This window comes from Arabidopsis lyrata (genome assembly GCF_000004255.2).
Source record: "Arabidopsis lyrata subsp. lyrata unplaced genomic scaffold ARALYscaffold_7, whole genome shotgun sequence".
In the NCBI taxonomy this organism is placed as follows: domain Eukaryota; kingdom Viridiplantae; phylum Streptophyta; class Magnoliopsida; order Brassicales; family Brassicaceae; genus Arabidopsis; species Arabidopsis lyrata.
Window position 1 is genome coordinate 4,021,450 of NW_003302549.1, and position 20,769 is coordinate 4,042,218.

General features: G+C 37.4%; 6 protein-coding genes across 9 annotated transcripts; 2 read left to right on the top strand and 4 right to left on the bottom strand.

The window, feature by feature from the left end:
• Positions 1-75: 75 nt before the first annotated feature.
• On the top strand, positions 76-577 carry LOC9303336. Its single transcript, XM_021016796.1, is given in 2 exon segments — positions 76-90; positions 185-577. Coding segments are annotated over 2 exon segments (408 nt in total).
• Positions 578-2,401: 1,824 nt separating this feature from the next.
• Positions 2,402-5,809, top strand: LOC9303337 (HSP-interacting protein). 2 transcript variants are annotated; one of them, XM_021018758.1, is made up of 4 exons: positions 2,403-2,810; positions 2,909-4,811; positions 4,932-5,146; positions 5,452-5,809. In XM_021018758.1, exons 1-3 carry the CDS (start codon positions 2,661-2,663, stop codon positions 5,093-5,095), a joined length of 2,217 nt encoding a protein of 738 aa, XP_020874417.1. In that variant the 5' UTR covers positions 2,403-2,660; the 3' UTR covers positions 5,096-5,146; positions 5,452-5,809. The 2 variants fall into 2 exon arrangements, with proteins under 2 accessions (XP_002867265.1, XP_020874417.1); XM_002867219.2 differs by having other exon boundaries at positions 2,402-4,811.
• Positions 5,810-6,086: 277 nt separating this feature from the next.
• LOC9303338 (calcium uptake protein, mitochondrial) lies at positions 6,087-8,505 on the bottom strand. 2 transcript variants are annotated; one of them, XM_021018762.1, is made up of 7 exons: positions 8,050-8,505; positions 7,895-7,962; positions 7,510-7,733; positions 7,331-7,414; positions 6,900-7,113; positions 6,520-6,816; positions 6,335-6,406 (listed from the first exon to the last, which is right to left on the bottom strand). In XM_021018762.1, exons 1-7 carry the CDS (start codon positions 8,453-8,455, stop codon positions 6,335-6,337), a joined length of 1,365 nt encoding a protein of 454 aa, XP_020874421.1. In that variant the 5' UTR covers positions 8,456-8,505. The 2 variants fall into 2 exon arrangements, with proteins under 2 accessions (XP_002869294.1, XP_020874421.1); XM_002869248.2 differs by having other exon boundaries at positions 6,087-6,816; positions 8,050-8,504.
• Positions 8,506-8,624: 119 nt separating this feature from the next.
• Positions 8,625-13,227, bottom strand: LOC9305366 (neurochondrin). Of its 2 annotated transcripts, XM_021018759.1 has the most exons (17): positions 12,913-13,227; positions 12,625-12,775; positions 12,356-12,492; positions 12,065-12,168; positions 11,868-11,963; positions 11,515-11,608; positions 11,138-11,252; positions 10,852-11,048; positions 10,482-10,573; positions 10,332-10,387; positions 10,042-10,131; positions 9,843-9,942; positions 9,573-9,677; positions 9,414-9,486; positions 9,148-9,311; positions 9,000-9,042; positions 8,654-8,874 (listed from the first exon to the last, which is right to left on the bottom strand). In XM_021018759.1, the coding sequence occupies exons 1-17, from the start codon at positions 13,103-13,105 to the stop codon at positions 8,816-8,818; spliced, it is 1,869 nt and encodes a 622-aa protein (XP_020874418.1). In that variant the 5' UTR covers positions 13,106-13,227; the 3' UTR covers positions 8,654-8,815. The 2 variants fall into 2 exon arrangements, with proteins under 2 accessions (XP_020874419.1, XP_020874418.1); XM_021018760.1 differs by lacking the exon at positions 12,913-13,227 and having other exon boundaries at positions 8,625-8,874; positions 12,356-12,534; positions 12,625-12,691.
• A 103-nt stretch (positions 13,228-13,330) lies between these two features.
• LOC9305367 (homeobox protein knotted-1-like 5) lies at positions 13,331-15,605 on the bottom strand. Its single transcript, XM_002869250.2, has 6 exons — positions 14,968-15,605; positions 14,474-14,594; positions 14,182-14,381; positions 13,964-14,095; positions 13,744-13,883; positions 13,331-13,658 (listed from the first exon to the last, which is right to left on the bottom strand). The coding sequence occupies exons 1-6, from the start codon at positions 15,508-15,510 to the stop codon at positions 13,643-13,645; spliced, it is 1,152 nt and encodes a 383-aa protein (XP_002869296.2). The 5' UTR covers positions 15,511-15,605; the 3' UTR covers positions 13,331-13,642.
• Positions 15,606-18,024: 2,419 nt separating this feature from the next.
• On the bottom strand, positions 18,025-20,549 carry LOC9305368. Its single transcript, XM_002869251.2, has 5 exons — positions 20,067-20,549; positions 18,936-18,992; positions 18,770-18,832; positions 18,610-18,678; positions 18,025-18,484 (listed from the first exon to the last, which is right to left on the bottom strand). The coding sequence occupies exons 1-5, from the start codon at positions 20,457-20,459 to the stop codon at positions 18,296-18,298; spliced, it is 771 nt and encodes a 256-aa protein (XP_002869297.1). The 5' UTR covers positions 20,460-20,549; the 3' UTR covers positions 18,025-18,295.
• Between the last annotated feature and the right edge of the window lie 220 nt (positions 20,550-20,769).

Genomic DNA, 20,769 nt, shown 5'->3' on the forward strand with positions numbered 1-20,769 from the left:
TCTCTAATTTCAGTTTTCTATTAAACTCGGTTTGATTTTTCGATTTTTGGATTATTTATGAAAGGTATAATCTGAATGAATCTCTTATATGTAATATATTTTTCGTTTTCTTACAGTAGGATTAAAATACCATTACAAAATGCATCCATGTTTCAATTATTGTTCTTTTACTAACTAATAAAAGGAGAATGAAACAATAACCCACAGGAATGTGCCGCTGCACTTTCGGCGACATCCAGATCGGGGCGGTAAGGACCGGGAGAGAAATCGCCGGACAACCGGAGTGGAAAGTGACTGTAATCAACACGTGCAAGTGTCTTCAGAAGCACGTGACTCTGTCTTGCGGAGGGTTTGCTCCTGTGAAGCGTGTCGAGCCATGGCTACTGCTCCCACAGGGAAACACGTGTCTTCTGATCAAAGGAGAGGCTTTGCCAGCTGGCGCCGATGCTGAGTTCAGTTACGCCGGCGAGCCTTACATTTTCAGACCCATAGGTTCGACCGTCGATCCAAGCTGCAAGAATTTGCTGTTATAAAGCTTCTAGATACATTCTTTCATCCAAAAAAAAAAACCTTCTAAAAATCAGATTATCTGGTTTCTTGTGTTTCAAGTAAACAGAAGTTTTCTTATTGTCCAAGAAACTGAGTTATGATTCCTTTTGTGAAACATGAGTTCCAGACATTAATGTTACAAGATTAAGCATCCAGGGAGGAATAATGAATACTCCTTCCGTTTCGTTTTAGTTGTCGTTTAAAATTTTTTCACGCAAATTAAGAAAGCATTAAATTTTTTGTTTTACTCTTTATTAATATATTTTATAAAAAATTTCATTGGCCAAAACATTAAAACTGTATGGATAAAACTGGAATTTTTACCAAACATTTGCATTGAAAACCTAAAACGACAACTATTATGAAACAAAATTTAAATCCTAAAACGACAACTAAACTGAAACGGAGGACAAAACTAACTTATCGTTAATCATATTTATTACCGATATTGAGTGGCACAAGTGTGACATAAAAACTAAACATTCCGTTTGTGTAAAGTTCAATAGAAAACCTCTCATGAGAAGTATTTGTCTGGAAGTAAATTATAAAGCCATGTTGATGAAAACAGAGAGCACCTTTCAATGAGCAAAGCAACACCAGGAAGCCTAAATAGGTCTTTCATATGCACATTCTAGTTTATATCAGTACAAAGATTCTATAAAATTTGATGCAACTTATGAAATATTTAGCTCATTTTGTGTTTTCGGGGACAGGCAACACATATGGCCCTTTTTGGTTTTAGTTCTCGAGTGACATACGTTACCAGATCCAAATTGGGCCTGCAGCAATTTAGGCCTTATAAGCCTAATTGGTTTGAATTCGTGCACTAGCCGGTAAAAGTCTTTTTTACCGGTGAACATATATATTACGGCTGGGCTTTTAAACCGAACCGAATGTACCGAACCGAAACCGAAGCAAAAAAAATCGAATCGAACCGAACCGAAAATTTGAAAATAACCGAATGGATACTAAATTTGATAACCAAAATAACCGTAACCGAATCGGTACCGAACCGAAATATTTCGGGTAACCGAATACCCGAAATACAATTATATTTTCGAAATAATTAGTTATTTATTGACCAAATAATCAAAAATACTTGAAAAATCTATAAAAATAGTAAAAATACTCAAAAATAACCGAAAAATATCCAAAAATATTTGAAAATACTCAAAAATAACCGAAATATCCGAAAATATCCTAAACAAAATAACCGAATGGATACTAAATTTTAAAACCGAAAGAACCGGAACCAAACCGAAATTTCAAAATATCCGAATGGATACTAAATTTTAAAACCGAAAGAACCGAAAACCGAATGGACTCAACCGATAACCGAACGGATAACCGAAAGCCCAGACCTAATATATATGCTCGACAAAATAAAAACGCTATCTGTTTTCTTTTTGTTAAAAGGCTTTAAAAACGCAATCTTTTCCGCTCTAAAGTTAAACCAATAATAAGACCATAGTTGACACAATCAAAATGTTTTTATGTTACACACACTGCATTGACTAAATCATACGTTTTTTTTTTTTGAATTTTAATTTTTAACCAAAGGAACATTTATTATGTATTTTTAAGTTGAATTTTACATTTCGCAATCACACCTATTAAGAAAAAGAAATAAAAAAAACTCTAATCATTTAGTTTGTCGGAAAAAAACTCTAATAATTTATGTAGCTAGCTAAGAAACTCTTTAATAATTTAAAAGTTTATGATTTTCCATCTTTCCAGCAAAACAAAACCAAAGACTTTTCTTCGTCTTTCCGAATACAATATTGTTTGCTAATTTGAACAGACAATGTTGTTTTTATATTAAGGAATTTCCGAAACATTATTATTTTAATTTGTGGATTAGGGTTCACTCCACCTATACAGATAGAGTCGTGTCGTGTAGCTTCTCTGGCATTTCCACCAAACCATTTTTTGTACGGAAACATTTCTTCTCCTTCTCACGATCGGTCAATAACTTGCTGCTCATAACAATTTCGATTCCTCTGTTTCATCATTTGAACTTCGATTTAAGGGTTCTTGAATTTTCGAATAAAAATCTCACCTTTAAATGGGAAAGCCAACGGCGAAGAAGAAAAATCCGGAGACGCCAAAAGATGCTTCCGGCGGCGGCGGAGGCAAGTCAGGGAAAACTTACCATCGTTCTACTTCGAGGGCATTTGACGAAGATATGGAGATTTTCATTAGCAGAGCACTTGAGCTCAAAGAAGAAGGTAACAAGTTGTTCCAGAAACGCGACCACGAAGGTGCGATGCTGAGTTTCGACAAAGCCTTGAAGCTCTTGCCTAAGGATCATATCGATGTAGCTTATCTAAGAACGAGTATGGCTTCTTGTTATATGCAGATGGGATTAGGTGAGTATCCGAATGCGATTAGCGAATGTAATTTGGCTCTTGAAGCTTCTCCTAGGTACAGTAAGGCTTTAGTGAGACGTTCTCGGTGTTACGAGGCTTTGAATAAGTTAGATTACGCGTTTAGGGATGCTCGTATTGTTTTGAATATGGAGCCGGAAAATGTGTCTGCGAATGAAATCTTTGATAGGGTGAAGAAGGTGTTGGTGGATAAAGGTGTTGATGTGGATGAAATGGAGAAGAACTTTGTTGATGTGCAGCCTGTTGGCGCTGCTCGTTTGAAGAAGATTGTTAAGGAGAGGTTGAGGAAGAATAAGAAGAAGAAGAAGAGTGGTGGGAAGGATGAGGAACTGAAGAGCAACAACAGAGGTGTTGTTGAGAGTCCAAAGGTTGTTGTTGACAAGGGAGAAGAAGCAGAGAGCAGAAATAAGCTGAAGGAGGAAAAGAGCGATAAGTCTGAGATTGAGGGGAAGAGTGGTGGCAGTAGAGAAGATAAGAAAACAAGTTTCAAGGGTGATAAAGGACAGAAAAAGAAAAGTGGTGGTAAGAAGGCAGGAGAAGAGAGGAAGGTGGAGGATAAGGTCGTTGTTATGGACAAAGAGGTCATTGCTTCCGAGATTGTTGAAGGAGGAGGAAGCACAAAAGGAGGGGCAACTGTTACTAGGACTGTCAAGTTGGTGCATGGAGATGATATAAGGTGGGCACAATTGCCGCTGGATTCTACTGTTAGACTTGTAAGAGATGTAATCAGGGATCGGTTTCCTGCTTTAAGGGGTTTCCTCATTAAATATAGGGATACAGAAGGTGACTTGGTAACCATTACCACAACAGATGAGCTGAGGCTAGCTGCTTCTACTCATGATAAACTTGGTTCCCTTAGATTATATATAGCAGAAGTTAACCCCGACCAAGAACCAACCTATGATGGCATGAGCAATACTGAATCAACTGACAAGGTTGCCAAGAGATTGAGCAGCCTTGCGGACAATGGAAGTGTAGGAGAATACTTGGAATCTGACAAAGCATCTGCGTGCTTTGAAAACTGGATTTTGCAGTTTGCGCAATTGTTCAAGAACCATGTTGGGTTTGATTCTGATTCGTACTTGGACCTTCATGATCTTGGGATGAAGCTATATACGGAAGCAATGGAGGATGCTGTCACTGGTGAAGATGCGCAGGAACTCTTTGAAATCGCTGCTGATAAGTTCCAAGAAATGGGTGCACTAGCTTTGTTTAACTGGGGTAACGTTCACATGTCCAAGGCAAGGAAGCAGGTCTGTTTACCCGAGGATGCCTCGAGAGAAGCTATTATAGAAGCAGTTGAGGCTGCATTTGTGTGGACACGGAACGAGTACAACAAAGCTGCAGAGAAATATGAAGAAGCGATTAAGGTTAAACCTGATTTTTACGAAGCTCTTCTAGCACTTGGGCAAGAGCAGTTTGAACAGGCAAAGCTTTGCTGGTATCATGCACTCAAAAGCAAGGTAGACCTAGAAAGTGAGGTTTCCCAAGAGGTCCTGAAGCTCTATAACAAAGCTGAAGATAGTATGGAGAGGGGTATGCAGATCTGGGAAGAGATGGAAGAATGTCGTCTAAATGGAATCTCCAAGTTAGATAAACATAAAAATATGCTGCGGAAGTTGGAGTTGGATGAATTGTTTAGCGAAGCTTCAGAAGAAGAAACTGTGGAGCAGACAGCTAATATGAGTTCTCAGATTAACCTCTTGTGGGGTTCGTTGTTATATGAACGGTCTATTGTGGAGTACAAGCTCGGGCTACCAACATGGGATGAATGTTTAGAGGTTGCAGTGGAGAAATTTGAACTAGCTGGAGCTTCTGCAACTGATATAGCTGTGATGATAAAGAATCATTGTTCAAGCGAGAGTGCACTTGAAGGTAATCAATTCTTGGCAAGAATACCAAACTCTGGAGAAGTTACAGCCCAATGGTTTTCTGTTAATTTTCTTTTTGCTATGCTGATATGGGTGTGAAATAACAATCTTGTAACAACCGCAGGTATGGGATTCAAGATTGATGAAATAGTACAGGCATGGAATGAGATGTATGATGCCAAGAGATGGCAGATGGGTGTCCCATCTTTCCGGCTAGAACCGATGTTCCGCAGACGAGCTCCGAAACTGCATGATATCTTAGAGAATGTATTTTCAGGGCCTGCTTGACGAAATATTCTTCTCATATACACATAAAAATATCATTTTGTGTATCACTAGGTAAGTAGTCACTCATTTCCGGTTCACATAATCCTGAAAATATGGCAGTCTATAATAATAGTCTTGGGTTGTTAGATTGTCATTGGTTGAATGCTATCATTCTTGTCATGGAGCATGAATTAGGGATATTAGTTAGATTTATTTCCTTTGAGGTAAAACCATTTGATGAGATTGCTTGCCTCGGTCTCATAGATTTCCCTAGAATTGCGATAAGTTATTTTATCCTTTGCAATTCTGTATTTGTCCAGTTTTTAATGGCTCTTGTTTGATGGGAAGCTAATCTTTTGTATATACTATTATTGCAGGCACTTTGTTTATTTGGGAGTGGTGTGCATTATTTGTCCTCTCTATTGGTATGGGTTTTGTCATTTTTCCAAAGGAATATTTTTTTGGGATATACTCTTGGCCTCTGCGGTTTTGATGTGGTGGCTGAGAATGATTGGGATTCCGTGCAGAGAAGAAGGTTAGATGGTGCTAATTCTCTTCTCTTCAGATTGATACAAAATATTGCTTATTTGTTGGTCTTTCTTTTGTTTGGTTTTATACCATAGCTCTGTAATCTTTGTTATTTATTGTTAAGTTGGTTTAGTTTCTATTAAATTCCTGATTGTTGTGTGATTGTCTGCGTCATTTTAAAGAAATTCAGACTCTTTTTCATTCCTTCATAAAGCTAATACTGTACAGTACATTTTGACCTAATCTTTAAAACTCAATATACAAACGATTTCATGAGCATTTCTCTCTCTCGATTTCGATCTATAGGTTAAAGAGCTTTTCTTTGACTTCGTAGTCTCACCTCCTTAACAACTAAAAATCGAGATTCACTTGTATAGGAGGACAAGAATTAGGAAACAGGAAGCAACAATCTCTTTAAAATTATAGAAAAGTTTTGTCACATAATGATATCGTTTCATTCTGCAAGAAGAGAAATTTGTGTCGAGAAAGAACAAAAGATTGATTTTAATAGCTCAATTACCATTTACCATTATTAGATAACAAAAAAAAAAGGTTCATAGGCCCATCAAACTATACACACATTTATTCAGATTTCTTTCTTACAAAGCAAGCGTGGAGTAATCATCGATCTCTGGGCTCACTCGTATGAACCCAAGAGCCCCAAAAAATAGTCTTCGAGTTTCATCGGTAAGCCCCAAAGAGAACGTTGTTCTTCACGATCAAGAACAGTTCTTAGAACCATTCCACCCATCTGAGAAGTACCGAGACAGTCCCTTGGCAATTGGCTGTGCCATGTCCCTCTCTCTTCGATGCAGAACCCGCAAAAACTCATCCACACTCAAATTCCCATCTCGATTTGAGTCAAACACATGAAACGCAATCTCTATCACATTGTCTGACAATGTTACTCCACATACCTGAGAGGCTGCTCGTTTGAAATCTCTCATTGTAAGTAAACCATTAGCTTTGCCATAAGCAAAAAGCGCTAGAGAAAATGGTCCAAGTTTACTACGTAGCTCATCAAACTGTTTAAATTCCTTCAGTGAGATACGCATGTCCCGGAGATGCGGGTGTTCAGTCAAACTCTCCACTCGATCAAGCAGCTTGCTCAAATGGCTTGCATCAGCCGCTGCCACCATCGACAATGCAAAATCTTTGGCTGATATACTTCCTCTTTGTTTATAGTCATAATGTCCAAACTCCAGCCTCAGCATCTATAAGATCATTCTCTTTCAGCCTGAGCATCTAGGAGTCACATGAGGAAGGAGATATATCAATGGGTTTAAGAGTTACTTACCTCTTCAGTTAGATCTTTCATAAACTTAGTGAATTTATCGTGTTTGAGTTTTTGACTGCCATCTTTTCCAAAGAAGTATTCTACCAAGCCTCCATCCTCAACAGAGCCAGTCATATGTAATCCTGTTCGAAGGCCATCTCTGTGGCCAACTCCTTGTCGATGCTGAGATCGCATCAGACTCATCACAGTCTTAAACTCTTCTTTGTCAATTTCCCTAAAATAATCATTCATCAGAACCATCTAGAGGAAATATAAGTTACAAAGGATAGAAGCACTGACCAGATTTTACATGATTCAGCGTAAACTCAAAAAGAGACTCCACTGATTCCCACAACCCGTCCGTTTGGAGGATCACAATATGGGAATACGGACCAGAAAAAAAGTTACCAAAAGCATGATTTATCTATGTACATATTTGAACGACTACTCACCCGTTGTTGTCAGTATCGAACATTTTGAAAGCCACAGCGAAGCTTGATTCAGGAATGCTGAGTAATGTCACAAAGAATATATACCTGTTCCCAAACAAAAGTACCAACTACTTCAATATTCCAAAAGAAGAAAATATAAAAGGCGGATAGTAAGTAATGATTTGGTTTCAGTAACTCACTCTTTGAAGGATATAAGGCCATCATTATCAACATCAAACAGCATGAAGAATTCGGAAGGAGAGCATCTAAGTTCACCGGGATTTCTCTCTCCAGTCAAATATCCTTCTCTTACTAGATGAGACTCTGATGGAGGAAACACCGGGACAATTGCCCTCATCAAATCTGCTGGTTTCATTAGTATTTCTCCTTTATCTGTTCGAATAGATGCAAAGTACTCGAAAACCTATACCATTAAGAACAAAGCAAATAAATTACTTGAAAAAGGCTATGAACAAATCTTATCAACAAGATCTAAACAGAAACAGAGAATTCACAATCAATCAATTACAACCATCGAGATACAAAGCTTAAGGAAAACAAAGAATCCTTAGTTTGCAAATGCACCTTTTCGGGAGGACTTTGTAATCTCAAACGTTTCTCGTAGTTGAAGAAGATCTTCCTTCTATAAGCATCTGTTTTCAAACCCAACCAAATTTAGTTCATTTGAGAGAAAAAAATAAAAAATCAATGCAATAAAAACAGAAGAAGGATCATCGAACCTCCGAAGATGAATCCAGAGCTGTAACCAGGCAACGACAATTTCGGAAGAAACGATCTCGGTTTCAGATCGCCGACTTTTACACCACAAACAGAAGGCGATGAACTATCAGCGAATGACAATAAATTACTCCCACCAAACAAACCAGAGATCGAATCAGAAGAACCAGAGGACCAATAGAGAAACCCTAAGGCGGATCCAGCTGTAATCCCTGAAATCCATTTGGCAAGAGAACCGCCAGAGACGGTACGCTTCAACGGATCGGCGCCGGAAAGAAGAGACGCAGAAGGAGAAGATTCTGGTAAGGAAGATGAGCTGCCGTGGATCCTGAGTCGTTGGATGAGAAGGAAGGATCGGTCAACGGACGGTAGAGATGATACTGATCTGTAGTGAGATAAGGCGGGCATAATGAATGATCCTCTCTCTCTTATTTTTCGCAGATTCTTTTTGACAACTAACCTTCCTTAAAGGTTTATTTATAAAAGGATTTATCCAACCAACGACGAAAAACGCGTTTGTTTCTGTTTACTGTTGTATCCAAACACGACATCGTTTTAAAGATTTGAATCCTTTAAATTCGGAACCTTATCTTTTTAGATTGCCTCTATATAACAAGTCAAATTTTAGACTCATAAAAATATAAAAATCTAAATTTCGTATCTCATTTCTTGGTGAAAAGCTGATCAGAACAAAATTTCCTTTTTGCCTAATGGCTAAATACTATTTCTCTCCCTAGAAACAGAGCCTGAGACATAATATAATAGTCTTCATTGCTCAAAGGGATGTTTCATAATGGTGGGGAATCGATCTATCCATCGAGAGTATCCTGTTCCATAATCATACAAGCACATTCAGAGGAAGACGAAAACTTCTTGTGTTAATCGATTTTGAGAATAAAGAAGCAGAGGAAAATAAAGAGAGTGTGAAATGAGAGAGAGGTTGAAACCAAACCTGCTGTTATGATTTCAAGAAGATCCGCGGTATCAGACATATCCTGCAATGTTATGCGGCAGTTAACTAACAAGCAATTCTCTCTACCAAGAAAATGAAATTTGAACAAGGACAAGACACTCTATGACAAGTCACATGATTATTATACCTGGCCACATGAGGACAAGCTTCTTGTAATGAGGCGGGCCAAACTATCCATGGAGCTACTGTTGAAATTAGGTTGCTTGAGTAAAGCATCTTCTGATGTGAAATCGAAGATCAGAGAGCAGATGCTTGCAGCCGTCATTACTACTGAATGGTCATTACTCCGATCTGTGACAAAACGAACAAAGAAATTAACATATTAAACATGGTCTTCGATATTTGTCAAGAAATTAGCAGGCAGATCAGCAGCAGCAATAAAAATCATTTTACCTGCCCAATATGCCAAAGCTTTCAATAGACTGGAAAATGTATAAATTTCTGACATCAAGCTTATTTGTTCCCTCTGTTCTCAACATTTAAACATGTAGCCATTATAGGGAATATCAATTGGTAAAATGTAATCAGGTCATATCTTAGGGAAGAGAGTACCTTCAAAAGAATATTCATGATTGTATCACAAGCCAAGAATACGCTTCCATCCTCATCAACACTCTCAGCAGAGCGCTCAATCAATTTTATTAGGCATTCAACAACCTGTATTTAAAAATCAGACAACTCCGTATAAGATTATATACATGATAAACACCCACTTGAAACACATTTTGGTCAAGCATACTGAGAGATAAGGGAAAGCTGTAAATCAGATTTGTTCAAACATAATGTCATCCGTATAAGAAGCTATAAACCCGAGTAACTCACAGCTATATCGCCTCTTGAATAGGCCAAGAGTTTACATCCTTCTGCCTTCATTGTTATTTGGCAAAGCATTGGGAGCAAGAAGCAAGTAGACAAAAACGGGCTGTCAAAACAAAAAAGTTCAGACAAAGTTATCCTGGGAGGCATGACCCAAACAAGCTTTGTAAAAGAACCAAATCTTCAAGGCAGGATGCTTCCAAACCTGGATTCATCTTCGCCCTCCACTGAAAGCATATAATCCAGAACATCCTGGACCTGCTCTTTGCACGCAACAGGAGTTTCAGCAAGATAGCTGTTGAAAACACAAAAAAAAAAGTTCAGTAGCTGCCAAAGTGGTAAGGATACAATCCATGTCCTTCAATAAGGAGTATTAGTTTACACAAATTTTAATGATAAATGAAGATTACTTTAAACACAATCTGGTATACATTTTAAACAAAAATAAACAGAACGAGAGATTTAAGAAGAAACAAAAAGAGTGATTATCTGTACCTTCCAATCACTCGCACAGATGCAAGAAGGTCATTTCCTTTCTTAATTCCATGTTCCTGTATGAAACAGAATTAACATGAAAAATGAATAACATTTTCAACACAATAAGACACTCCTAAAGAGTTTGATGTTATCAAATATGTATAGTACCTTTGCATCTCTGAGATATTCGAGCACCGCTCCTACTGTCTCATTAAGTATTTTAATCACCTTTTGGAAGACAGCTTCGTCAGTTAGAGTCCCTGCAAAGATCAATACGTAAATTCCAATTCTTTCATGAAGGGAAAAGGCTGACATGCATTATGCCAAGCGTAAATATTTATACACTGTTTTTATCAGCGGAGTTAATAGATATTTGAGTAATAACAACTAAAAGCTCTTATGATGTTCATATAATACTGATTTTAGAAATAACATAGAATAACAGAAAGGTGAAAGATAAGGGATCGAATAGGCTAGTACTGACTACTGATAGTAGATTGGAAACAGTAATAAAACATGATTAAGGTCTATGTTATACCTTCATTTTCACCAGCAGATGATATATATTTGATGATCTTTTCTACCAGTGAAAACATGATGGGTAGATACCGTTGCTTTAAGAGAATGTCTTCAGCAGTTGAATTATTCTTAGGAGCTTCATACTTCTTGTAAGCGAGATCATTTAACAATACAGAAATCTCAACATGTGATGACTCTAATACCAACAGAAGGCACCTACAAAAGAATTCAGAATGATGTTAATCTTTATGTCACTATGAAAATGTAGGTTAAGTGAGAGTGTAATACAAAGATGTTTTATTTACCTATCAGCTGGAAGATCAACATTGGGTAATTTTACCCCGCCGATAAGCCACTTTTCACCCAATATTGACATCATATTCTCAGCCAGAATCAACGCATGGAACTTTTCGGAAGGTGCTACACATGAACAAGACAGGTTTCTTAAGTATCTTGAAAGCTTCATGTCTGTGCACTGTATCAATAGCATATGGCCCCAACTAATCTACAAGTCTGTACTTTTTGTGAAGTACAGATCATGGATACTATTCTTTCATATGTGAAAACAAGAGAAGATTGTTGTCATTTAACAAGTAGATGAAATTAAGGGCTGGCAAGAAAAGAATGCCATAAATGGGTATGCCATTTCCAGTGTCCCAAACAAACTACTCTTTTAACTCACCCACACGGTTCTGCAGAATTGCCACAATACCCGTGCGCATATAGTCTGCCCAATTGTTGTCTGGCATGGAACGAAGAGGTTCATGAAGAAGTGCCTAGGCATAAAGAAATTATATAAGAGACCTATAAAAAAAGATAAGCACACAAAACAAAGATATAGAGCTTCTACAATGGAAATATAACATGCATACGAAATAACATCAGACAATGAAATACCAGTTATCAGCGTGACAACTTTAAATTTCCCAATTGTAATTGATAGAAAATTCAAAAATTTAGCTGCCTTAAATTCACATATATCATGCTAGTACCTACAGCTACTTTTCAGTAGGGCGTTAAGAAGAGAAAACTCACAGAATACTCAGACGAGAAGACTGCAGACAGTAGATGGAGTGCTTCAAACTTCAGGGCATTATGCAACACCGCAAACTGCCGTGCAACAGCAGCAACCTGAATAAAGAATAACAATACGTTTGGAGTCCAACTGCAGCACTGCAGCTTCAGTAGTTATTGGAAAACGAAAACCAAAATAACCAAATAAGTAGACTCACCACCAAAGACAGTTCTAAGAAGCATTCAATATTCATGCTCTCGCCAGAAAGCTTACTAACCAATAATTGCAGAATCTTTATAGCAACCTCCATGGCATGTGAACCTGAATAACACGCCTCACATTAGCTCTCAGTGAGAAACTATTATCAAATCCATCTACCTCAACATGGCATGTTTTCTTTGACACCGAACATAATCAATCCCCCCATCAGAAACTTTGCGTACACTGGAATCTAACGTGCATTATATATACACAACAAAACAATGTAAAACAAATGAATAAGAATTACCATCAGGTAAATCAGACATTTGTGGAGCTATCACTCTCAAGCCTCCAGAGTTAATCAAAGTCATGACACCATCTTCAGAAGCCGTGGACACCAAATACAGAAGCTCATAGCAATCTTCGAGCATGTTTGTAGTTATTCTGAAATTCCAAAAGCCAATTTCCTAACTTTAGGCAATCATACTGTGCAAAAGTGAAAAAGACACAGAAGCAAAGCTTGAGAAAAAACTTCATGGAAAATCACAGATGCAAGAATCAGGTGATCTAACATACCCTTTGGACATTATTTCGAGAATAAGGGGAATTCTGGAGACCATATCTACTGAAGAAGCTATCTCTGGAACACGGCAGAGTGCAGCAAGAACAGTAACAGATAGCTGCAGATACACATCACGATTATCAACTCCATCGCCACTGCCAGTACCTGCCAAACAAAAATATCGAAACCAGTCAGAGCAGCAAACTTTAGTAGCTCAACAAAAAATTCACAGTTTGTAGAAACCCCAAAATTGGTATTAGTAAATACTGAGACAAAGATCAATAATTCGGGGTTTTGTTTACCGGTTCGGAAAAGACGGTCGAGAAAGTGAGTACCAACGGCTTCGTAGACCTTCTTGAGGGAAACGATGTCATCGTTCTTACAGAATTTGGTAACGAGTAGTAGACCAGCGAGCCTCTGCTCGTCTCGCTCTCCTTTCAATAGCTTAAGGCAATCGTCAAGCGACGGAGATCGTTCCTCCTGTGCTGCTGCCATAATCACCCAACTCAAAGAGTAACAAAAGTAGACGAAGTCGAGAGACAGCCAAAAGAAATTAAAACAAAAGCCGTTCGTTCGAGAAGCTCAAGGAAGAAGAAAGAAGTCATTTATAATTTGGGCCAATACCAATGGGCTTTGTTAATGTTACAAGTGAAAACATTTAAAATTAACGAAATTGACCTAACCACCCCCACAAAAAAGTCAAACCAAATTTATAATTAGTACATTTCAAGCTAGTTTAATTATGATAAATATTTTGCTTGATACATTACAGACCAACATATTGACACTTTACAAGAAAAAGCCCACACCTGATTTAAGCGTTCGTTACAAGCCGCAAACCAACAAAACAGATAACTTCCAAATACTACTAACTAAGCGGGGCGATACAAACAACAATTCGGACTCCAGAATCCGGTTTCATAGGCTAACCGGTATCACCTATACAAATCACACTCTGTACGAGCATACAACCTGATGGGTTTCTTGAATTCACATGGCAAAGAACCATCCTCTAGTTAGCTGCTATGTCACCTATGATTTCCCGGTCCTGAGTTTGGTTACAAAAGAAGATCTTGACCGGGTTGGTTTAATGAAATTGCGCAATGCGAAAAAGAGAACAGCTCTTGTTTTACCGTTTACGTTTGTTCTTGGTGAGAGTAGATGACGTGGAAGAGTTGCTGTTCCAGTTTCTTTTCCTCTGGTTGATGAACCAATTGTTGATCTGTTTCAACTGCAAACCGGTTTCTTGAACCAGTTTTGCCTTATCTTCTTCCTGCAATTCCAAAACCAAATCAAGAATCAAAACTTGCTTTTGACAATGTCGTAACATAATTTCTCGGCCAAGGTTTTTACAGTTGGGTATGGCCATTTCGAGTGAGTTCGCCACCACTCTTTGAGTACAGAAGTCGTATCTCCCGGCAACTTTCCCGCCCTTCTCTTCCTCATTATCTCTTCTCTTATGTCCACAATCTTCTCTTTGAAACCCTATAGGGAAAAGAAGAAAAAAACTGAGCAACATGATTTCACAGTGTTAAGTTTGATGTAATATTGCAGCTTGATCGAGCAATTACCTGTTTAAGCTCATGCTTCAGTTCTTTCTTCACACGTTCCATCAGAGACCTCTCTCTCTCGGTTGGAACAAGAGGACCAAACCCCATCAAGCAATCTGAACCGTCCAAACTTCCATCATACATGTTAACCTCGCTCTCTACTTGATTATCATCTTCATCTTCCGACATTGTCTTACCATTACTTTCACTTGGAGAAACTCCTACAAGCCAGATAGAAGACAAAGCCATAAAATCAAGACACAAATAAAGGAAGAAGACAACAGAAAAAAGAAAAAAAGATTTGGGATGTTACCCGTTAAGGATTGCAGTGATTGCTCGATCTCCCAACAAGCCGTAATGGCTTCCATTGCATGGACACAAACGTGGTGTTGGAGTTGTTCTTTAAATGAACATAACAAGACAACATAATGTGACTGCAACATCATAATCAAAGGTAAGATTCCAATCCACAAGACATACAAACAGAAAGTTACAAAAAAAGGATTATGTTTTCTTTCTCTTGGACAAAAATCAAAAGACATGCAAAGCCCTTTTTAGTAAGAAGCTGAGAAAGTAACAAACTATTAGCCATCAAGAAAAAAGCTTTATCTAACAAATACAAGTTAACCAAAAAAGTAGAAGCAAAGATCACATCAATTTCAAGACTCGAGAAGCAGGAACAATGAACAACACAAAAATGTGAATTTGCTACTCAGATAATAAAGAGAAATCAATGGCTGAATCGTTCACAGTTCATAACATTCAAAGTTTGCCTGAACCCTATGCAAAATTGGAAGTGAAACATACCATGAAATGATCAAGTTCCTTGTTGTCCACAACCACACCAAGAGTGGAGTATTTCGCGGCGACGGTATGCAACTGGCTGAGCTGAGCATCGATCCTCGGAATCTGGTCAACAGGAGTCGCAACCCGAAGGCAAGCCACGTGAGCCGCAAGAAGCTGCTCATACATCGGATGTCTCAAAATCGCCGCCTTATAGCTAGCGCTCCGCCAATCTTCACCTCCAACAACACCAAGTATCGTTTCACCATCGGCGTTGACTCCGTCGATAACTTCAGAACGAACTTCTCCAGTATTTTGCATCTCCGTATGAAAGGAGAGCCACCGTGGGTTTGTATCAGCAACGGAATTGTCTCCGTTGCGGTGCGGAGGAGCGAGATCGGAATCCGCAGTGGTTATTGTGCTAGGGAGGTTGAGGAAGCTGGCGGTGACAAGCGAAGGTGTTTCAGAGAAGTGACGCTGCGACGGCGGTTGCTGTGATTGATCGGCGAAGTGTCGGAGAGGAAGGTCTTCTTGTGGAGGAAGGAGGTGGGAGCTGTTAAACGACATTGTTTTCCTGCGTTTTGGGGATCGGAGAAGAGAGATATCTGTTTTTCTCTTTCCCCTAGTTATCTCTCTGAAGACCAAGTGTGTTTTTTAATTAATCTTTTTTTGTTATTTTTTGGACTCTACTTCTATCTCTTTCTTTAATTAATGTCAACAATAATGCTGTAACCAAATTGAAACATAAAAGAACTCAACCAAATACTCCCTCCGTTTTGTTTTAGTTGTCGTTTAAGGTTTTCTAACACAAATTAAAAAAAATATTAAATTTTCTGTTTTACCTTTTATTAATATATCTTATAAATTTTTTTATTGGCCAAAACATTAAAACAATAGAGATAATATTGGAATTTTTACCAAACATTTACATTGAAAACCTAAAACGACAATTATTACGAAACAAAATTTAAGTCTTAAAACGACAACTAAAACGAAACGGAGGGAGTAACAAAAGCAAAATTCTGTAAATCATAAGTTTGGTGAGCAATGATTGGTTACAAATCTTTTGTTATAGATTGTAATTTTCTGTCATGGTAAATTTTATTTAAAATTGATAAAATTTCAAGGATATTTCATTTTTCACTGGGAATTAACTCTTTTGGATATTTTACTTTATATACTTTTTTTTCTTAATTTATCAATAAACAATTAGGAAAAAATGACAAGGGTGATTTTTTACTTAAAATAATGATAAGTATAATCACCATTAAACTCAATTGTGGATATTTCGAAGACCCAATGAATTTTTTTCCTTTTTACATTAAGGAATGTCAATTTTTTTTATCTCTATAAACAATAGACTTGGCCACTTGGGATTCATGAAAAGAACTAAGACAAACAAATATTAGCTGATAACAAGTTGGCATTTTTTCTCAATTTTTTGGGCATTTAAAAACGAATATTTTAATCCATGAACACGCCGACAAGGCGACAACCCACCAATAGCATTACACCTCCAAAATTATATTTTAAAAAATCAAATTAAATAGTAGAAATTAATTTCCAAAGAGAATGATAGATCTCGCTTGTCTTGGATTAGTTGAGCGGAAACTAGGGTTTCAATATAATGGCATTGATTGGTGACAAAACTAAAAGCAGTAGAAAGCTGTACACAAAAATTGTTACCAATCAAAATAACTTTATGAAAAATGTTACACAATAACAACAGTTTTTTTTGTTTTGTTTTTTGGACAAAAACAAAACAAATTAAAACAATTACGGTTAAGGTTAAATACGGTTACGGTTATAACAGTTACGGTTATAACAGTTACGGTTAAATACGGTTACGATTACAATAATTATGGTTAAATACGGTTACGGTTATTTGATGACTACAAGTCTACAATACGGTTAATATCAGAGGCGAAATCTTACGACAAATTTTCATCATTTCGAGCAGTATAACATTACAACATATTTGTTTGAGAATAAGACCATTTTTTATAAAGTAGATTTTTTCATATGCGCTTTCACAAAAAAAGAATAGATTTTTTCATATGCGGTATCATTTACTTTTTTGAAAATCTTAGTCTGAACATTCGATATTTGTTTTTGCAATATATGGAGTTACAATTATATTTTTAAAGTTTTAACTATGCGGTTAATAGTACGGTTAACCATGCGGTTAAATAACGGTTTTGATATGTTTACGGTTAATTAACGGTTACGGTTAATATATATTTTAACCATAACTAATTATTTTTAACGGTTAACGGTTACGGTTTTTAACTATTTTATACGGTTACGGTTGAGAAACGGTCCGGTTACGGTCCGAAATACGGTTACGGTTAGCTTTTAGTCATGTCTACAATCTTCAACTAGGCATGACCAAAAGCTAACCGTAACCGTATTTTGGATCGTAACCGGACCGTTTCTCAACCGTAACTGTATAAAACGGTTCAAAACCATAACCATTCACCGTAAAACTAGATTAGTTACAGTTAAAAAAATATACTAACCGTCACCATTAATATACCGGAAACGTATTAAAACTGTTATTTAACCGTACGATTAACCGTATTATTAACCGCATAATTAAACTTTAAAAATATAATTGTAACTATGTAATTTTTTTTTCTAAACTCTGAATATTATTTATTATTTGTACCGCTATGATGTTTCTAATCAGAGTTAATTTTTAAAATTTGTTCTGTATTGTTTTTTTGTACAGCTTTCGTGTTTTTTTTTCTTTTGTACAGTTTTGCACTATTCTCTAACAGCTAACAGCTTGTTACCAATCAGACCCAATAATAAATGGAAAATAATAAAGAAGAAAAAGTTTGGAACATAAAAGTCTATTAGTTGTCCTACTTTTTCCTCTTAGCAACAATTTCCAGCAAAAGCTTTTAAATCAGTACAAAAAATCATTCAGTGTTTTCTTTTGTTTTTTTTGTTTAAGAATTTGGTACATCGATTAAATAATTATTTAGTTCTGTTTTATTTATTAAAACATTATTTATTATCAACTTAAACACCATTCAACTAATAGTAAAACAATCATCAAAACTAATAAAACACTAATAAAAAAAAAACTAATTAATTTGGAATTTGAAAGTTGCTAACATCATCTATTTTTAAAAAAATACAGTAAAGAACCTAATTTCCACCTTCTTCCTAAAAAATCAAGAAGTAATTGAGCGTTTTACCCCAAAAAAGAAGGAAACAGGAAACAAGAATGTGACGGGAGAGATTCATTACACCTCTTATTACATTCACTTTTCTTAGTTGAAATCTCTAGCTCACCCTTCTTCACTCCACTGTAATGAGATCGCAAATCTTCAGATAGGCCATTTTAGCTAGTTCCGTACAATATCTCGTCCTCGGATGGTGCCATGTTGAGATCAGGGAGGCAGAAGAAACTCCCCTGATTTTGCGAGTCACCCGTTTTGCATGACTTTGATTCCTGTAGCCGCTCGAGTTGTGATATACGAATCAGATCAACAGGTTTCTTGTTCGTGACACGACCAGAGTTTAAGTCAAGCTGAAACAAGAAAACACAAGAGTAGATTTTAATATAAGACCAGCAAAGAGAAAGAGGGTGAGAGAGAGAGATAGAAGGGATCTGATGAATACTGTAAAGATGGTTAGGGAGAATCTAAATTTTACCTTAATCCTCTTCAACTTTTGGTTCCTAAGGTTTTGTTCATGGAATGTTGCTCGGAGACTTGCAATCTCCTGTGGAAAAATATTGGATTTTTAAGAATATAATGCACACGTACGTGAAACCATGATAATAAAACAGAGACAACTAGCAAGGAAAATCTACCTTTTGAAGGTCAAGTCTCTCCTTCAACTTCAAGTTCTCTTCATTTTTAAGCTCGGAAGATGACTGCCAAATATTATAAAAAAAACAAACCCTCAGCTCAATAAAATTCGAATTTTGGATTGTGTACTTGAAATATAAGAAAGAGAGTCTTTATATATATATATACCTTCCTTTTCTTCAATCTCTTGGAGAAAGAACTGGTGATTTCGTTTGTGGGAAAAACCTGCACAATTTGATTAGTAAACTATTAAATGCTGACGATAACGACAACTGTTATACTTTTTATAATCAAAACCCAAAGATCTTATTTTAACATACCAAGTAAAGTTTCTTTTCCCACAAAAGAAATTTCAAACAAAAGTAAAAAAAAAAAAAAAATTCAAAGAAACCAAATAGAGCATAAATCTCAAATATAATTGGAAAGGATTTTTATAGAGAGGATTTGATGCCACATCATGATTATTCCGTGTCATGGGCATTGTCATCTATCGTCATCAGTCTTTTAAGATCACGTGATCCCCAATCTCTCCGACAAGATCATTTTACTCGTTTCAACTTTCAACCCATCCCACTAAACGCTACCGTTTTGGACCTCAAAACGTTCAGCAAAACGCGCACGTTTGACCAACTAGCTGTACTATATCTCCATAATCTAAAGGAGCTTTTATTATTCCTAAAGACAAATTAAAGTTTGACCGGTTCCTAATTACCTACATCTAACCGGCCACGCTAGATCCGGTTCAATGCGTACCGAAGAGATTGGTTAACCTCCAGAGAAAAACCGGTCTCTTATTAAGCTTGTTATGGACGATTAGCAGAGTTTTTTAATTACCAAAAGTGAGAAGAAAAAAAGGAAATTAAGCTTAAAGAGGCTTTGACTTTTTGGAGATAGATGAATTTAACCTAGAACGGCGAAACACGGCGGAGGAATAATTTTCCGGTGGATTCTGTAGTAGTTGAAGAAAACAGACTAAAATACGGTCTAGTGAGAATCGAACGCAGGTATTGAAGTGATCGAGAGATGACGCCAAGCTAAATTTTTGGAATCGTGGATTTTGGGGAAAAAGTGAAGAAAAACAGAGAGACGGCCACGGATCTTCTCAATTACGAACACACGACGGACAGCGAAATCTGGATTTATCCGGCCAGATCGGAATCGGATTATCCAGCGAGATGACGGATTCGCCATCTCTCCGCAGCAACCGGATTCGTAATTGAGAGGAAGAAGATAGAGATAGGGGAGAAGACTAAATCGAGACGCAAAAGTTGAAAATCACGATAGGAAAAGAGAAAGTACCTTAGATCCGGATCCTGTAGATGTAGAGCAGCTAGCTTGGCGACTGGTATCTTCGAATCCATCGGCGGTTACGGCGGAAGGAGATGCAGAGCCGCCGCCACTTCCAGATCCGCCGCTCCAGGAGAGCGGAGTCTTCGGACTGGCTCTAACGGAATCCACATCTTTCTTCAACGAAACGAGAACGCCGCCGCCGCCACCAAATCTTGAGGACCGAGACCGGCGTTGACGGATTCCCCACCGTAGCGGAGGCAGATTCACCGCCGGATTATCCGACACTACCGTTCCGGCATGCTTGAGCCGTAAAAGAAGCTCAACCACCAATTCGTCGTCAGTCATAGCCACCGCCACCCAATCATCCTTGACCGGGATCTTAGACGACGTAACCTTCTTCATCGATGCTTACACTAATCAAATCTGCAGCTCCCGTAGAAAAAGGGAATCAGATACAGAAGAGAAGCTGCGAAAGAGAGAGAGAGAGAGAGAGAGAGAGAGAGAGAGAGAGAGAGAGAGAGAGAGAGAAAGAAAGAGAAGTTACAGAAGAGAGAGAAGGAGGAGGAGTTGAAATATCGAAATAGAGGAGAAAAAGATAGATGGGATGGTGTTATATACGAGGCTCTCTCTAAATTATTCCTCTCTCTTTTTTCTTCCTTTTCTCATTTTTCTTTGTTCTTTTCGAAAAAATAAAATTGATTGTTTTTTTCCA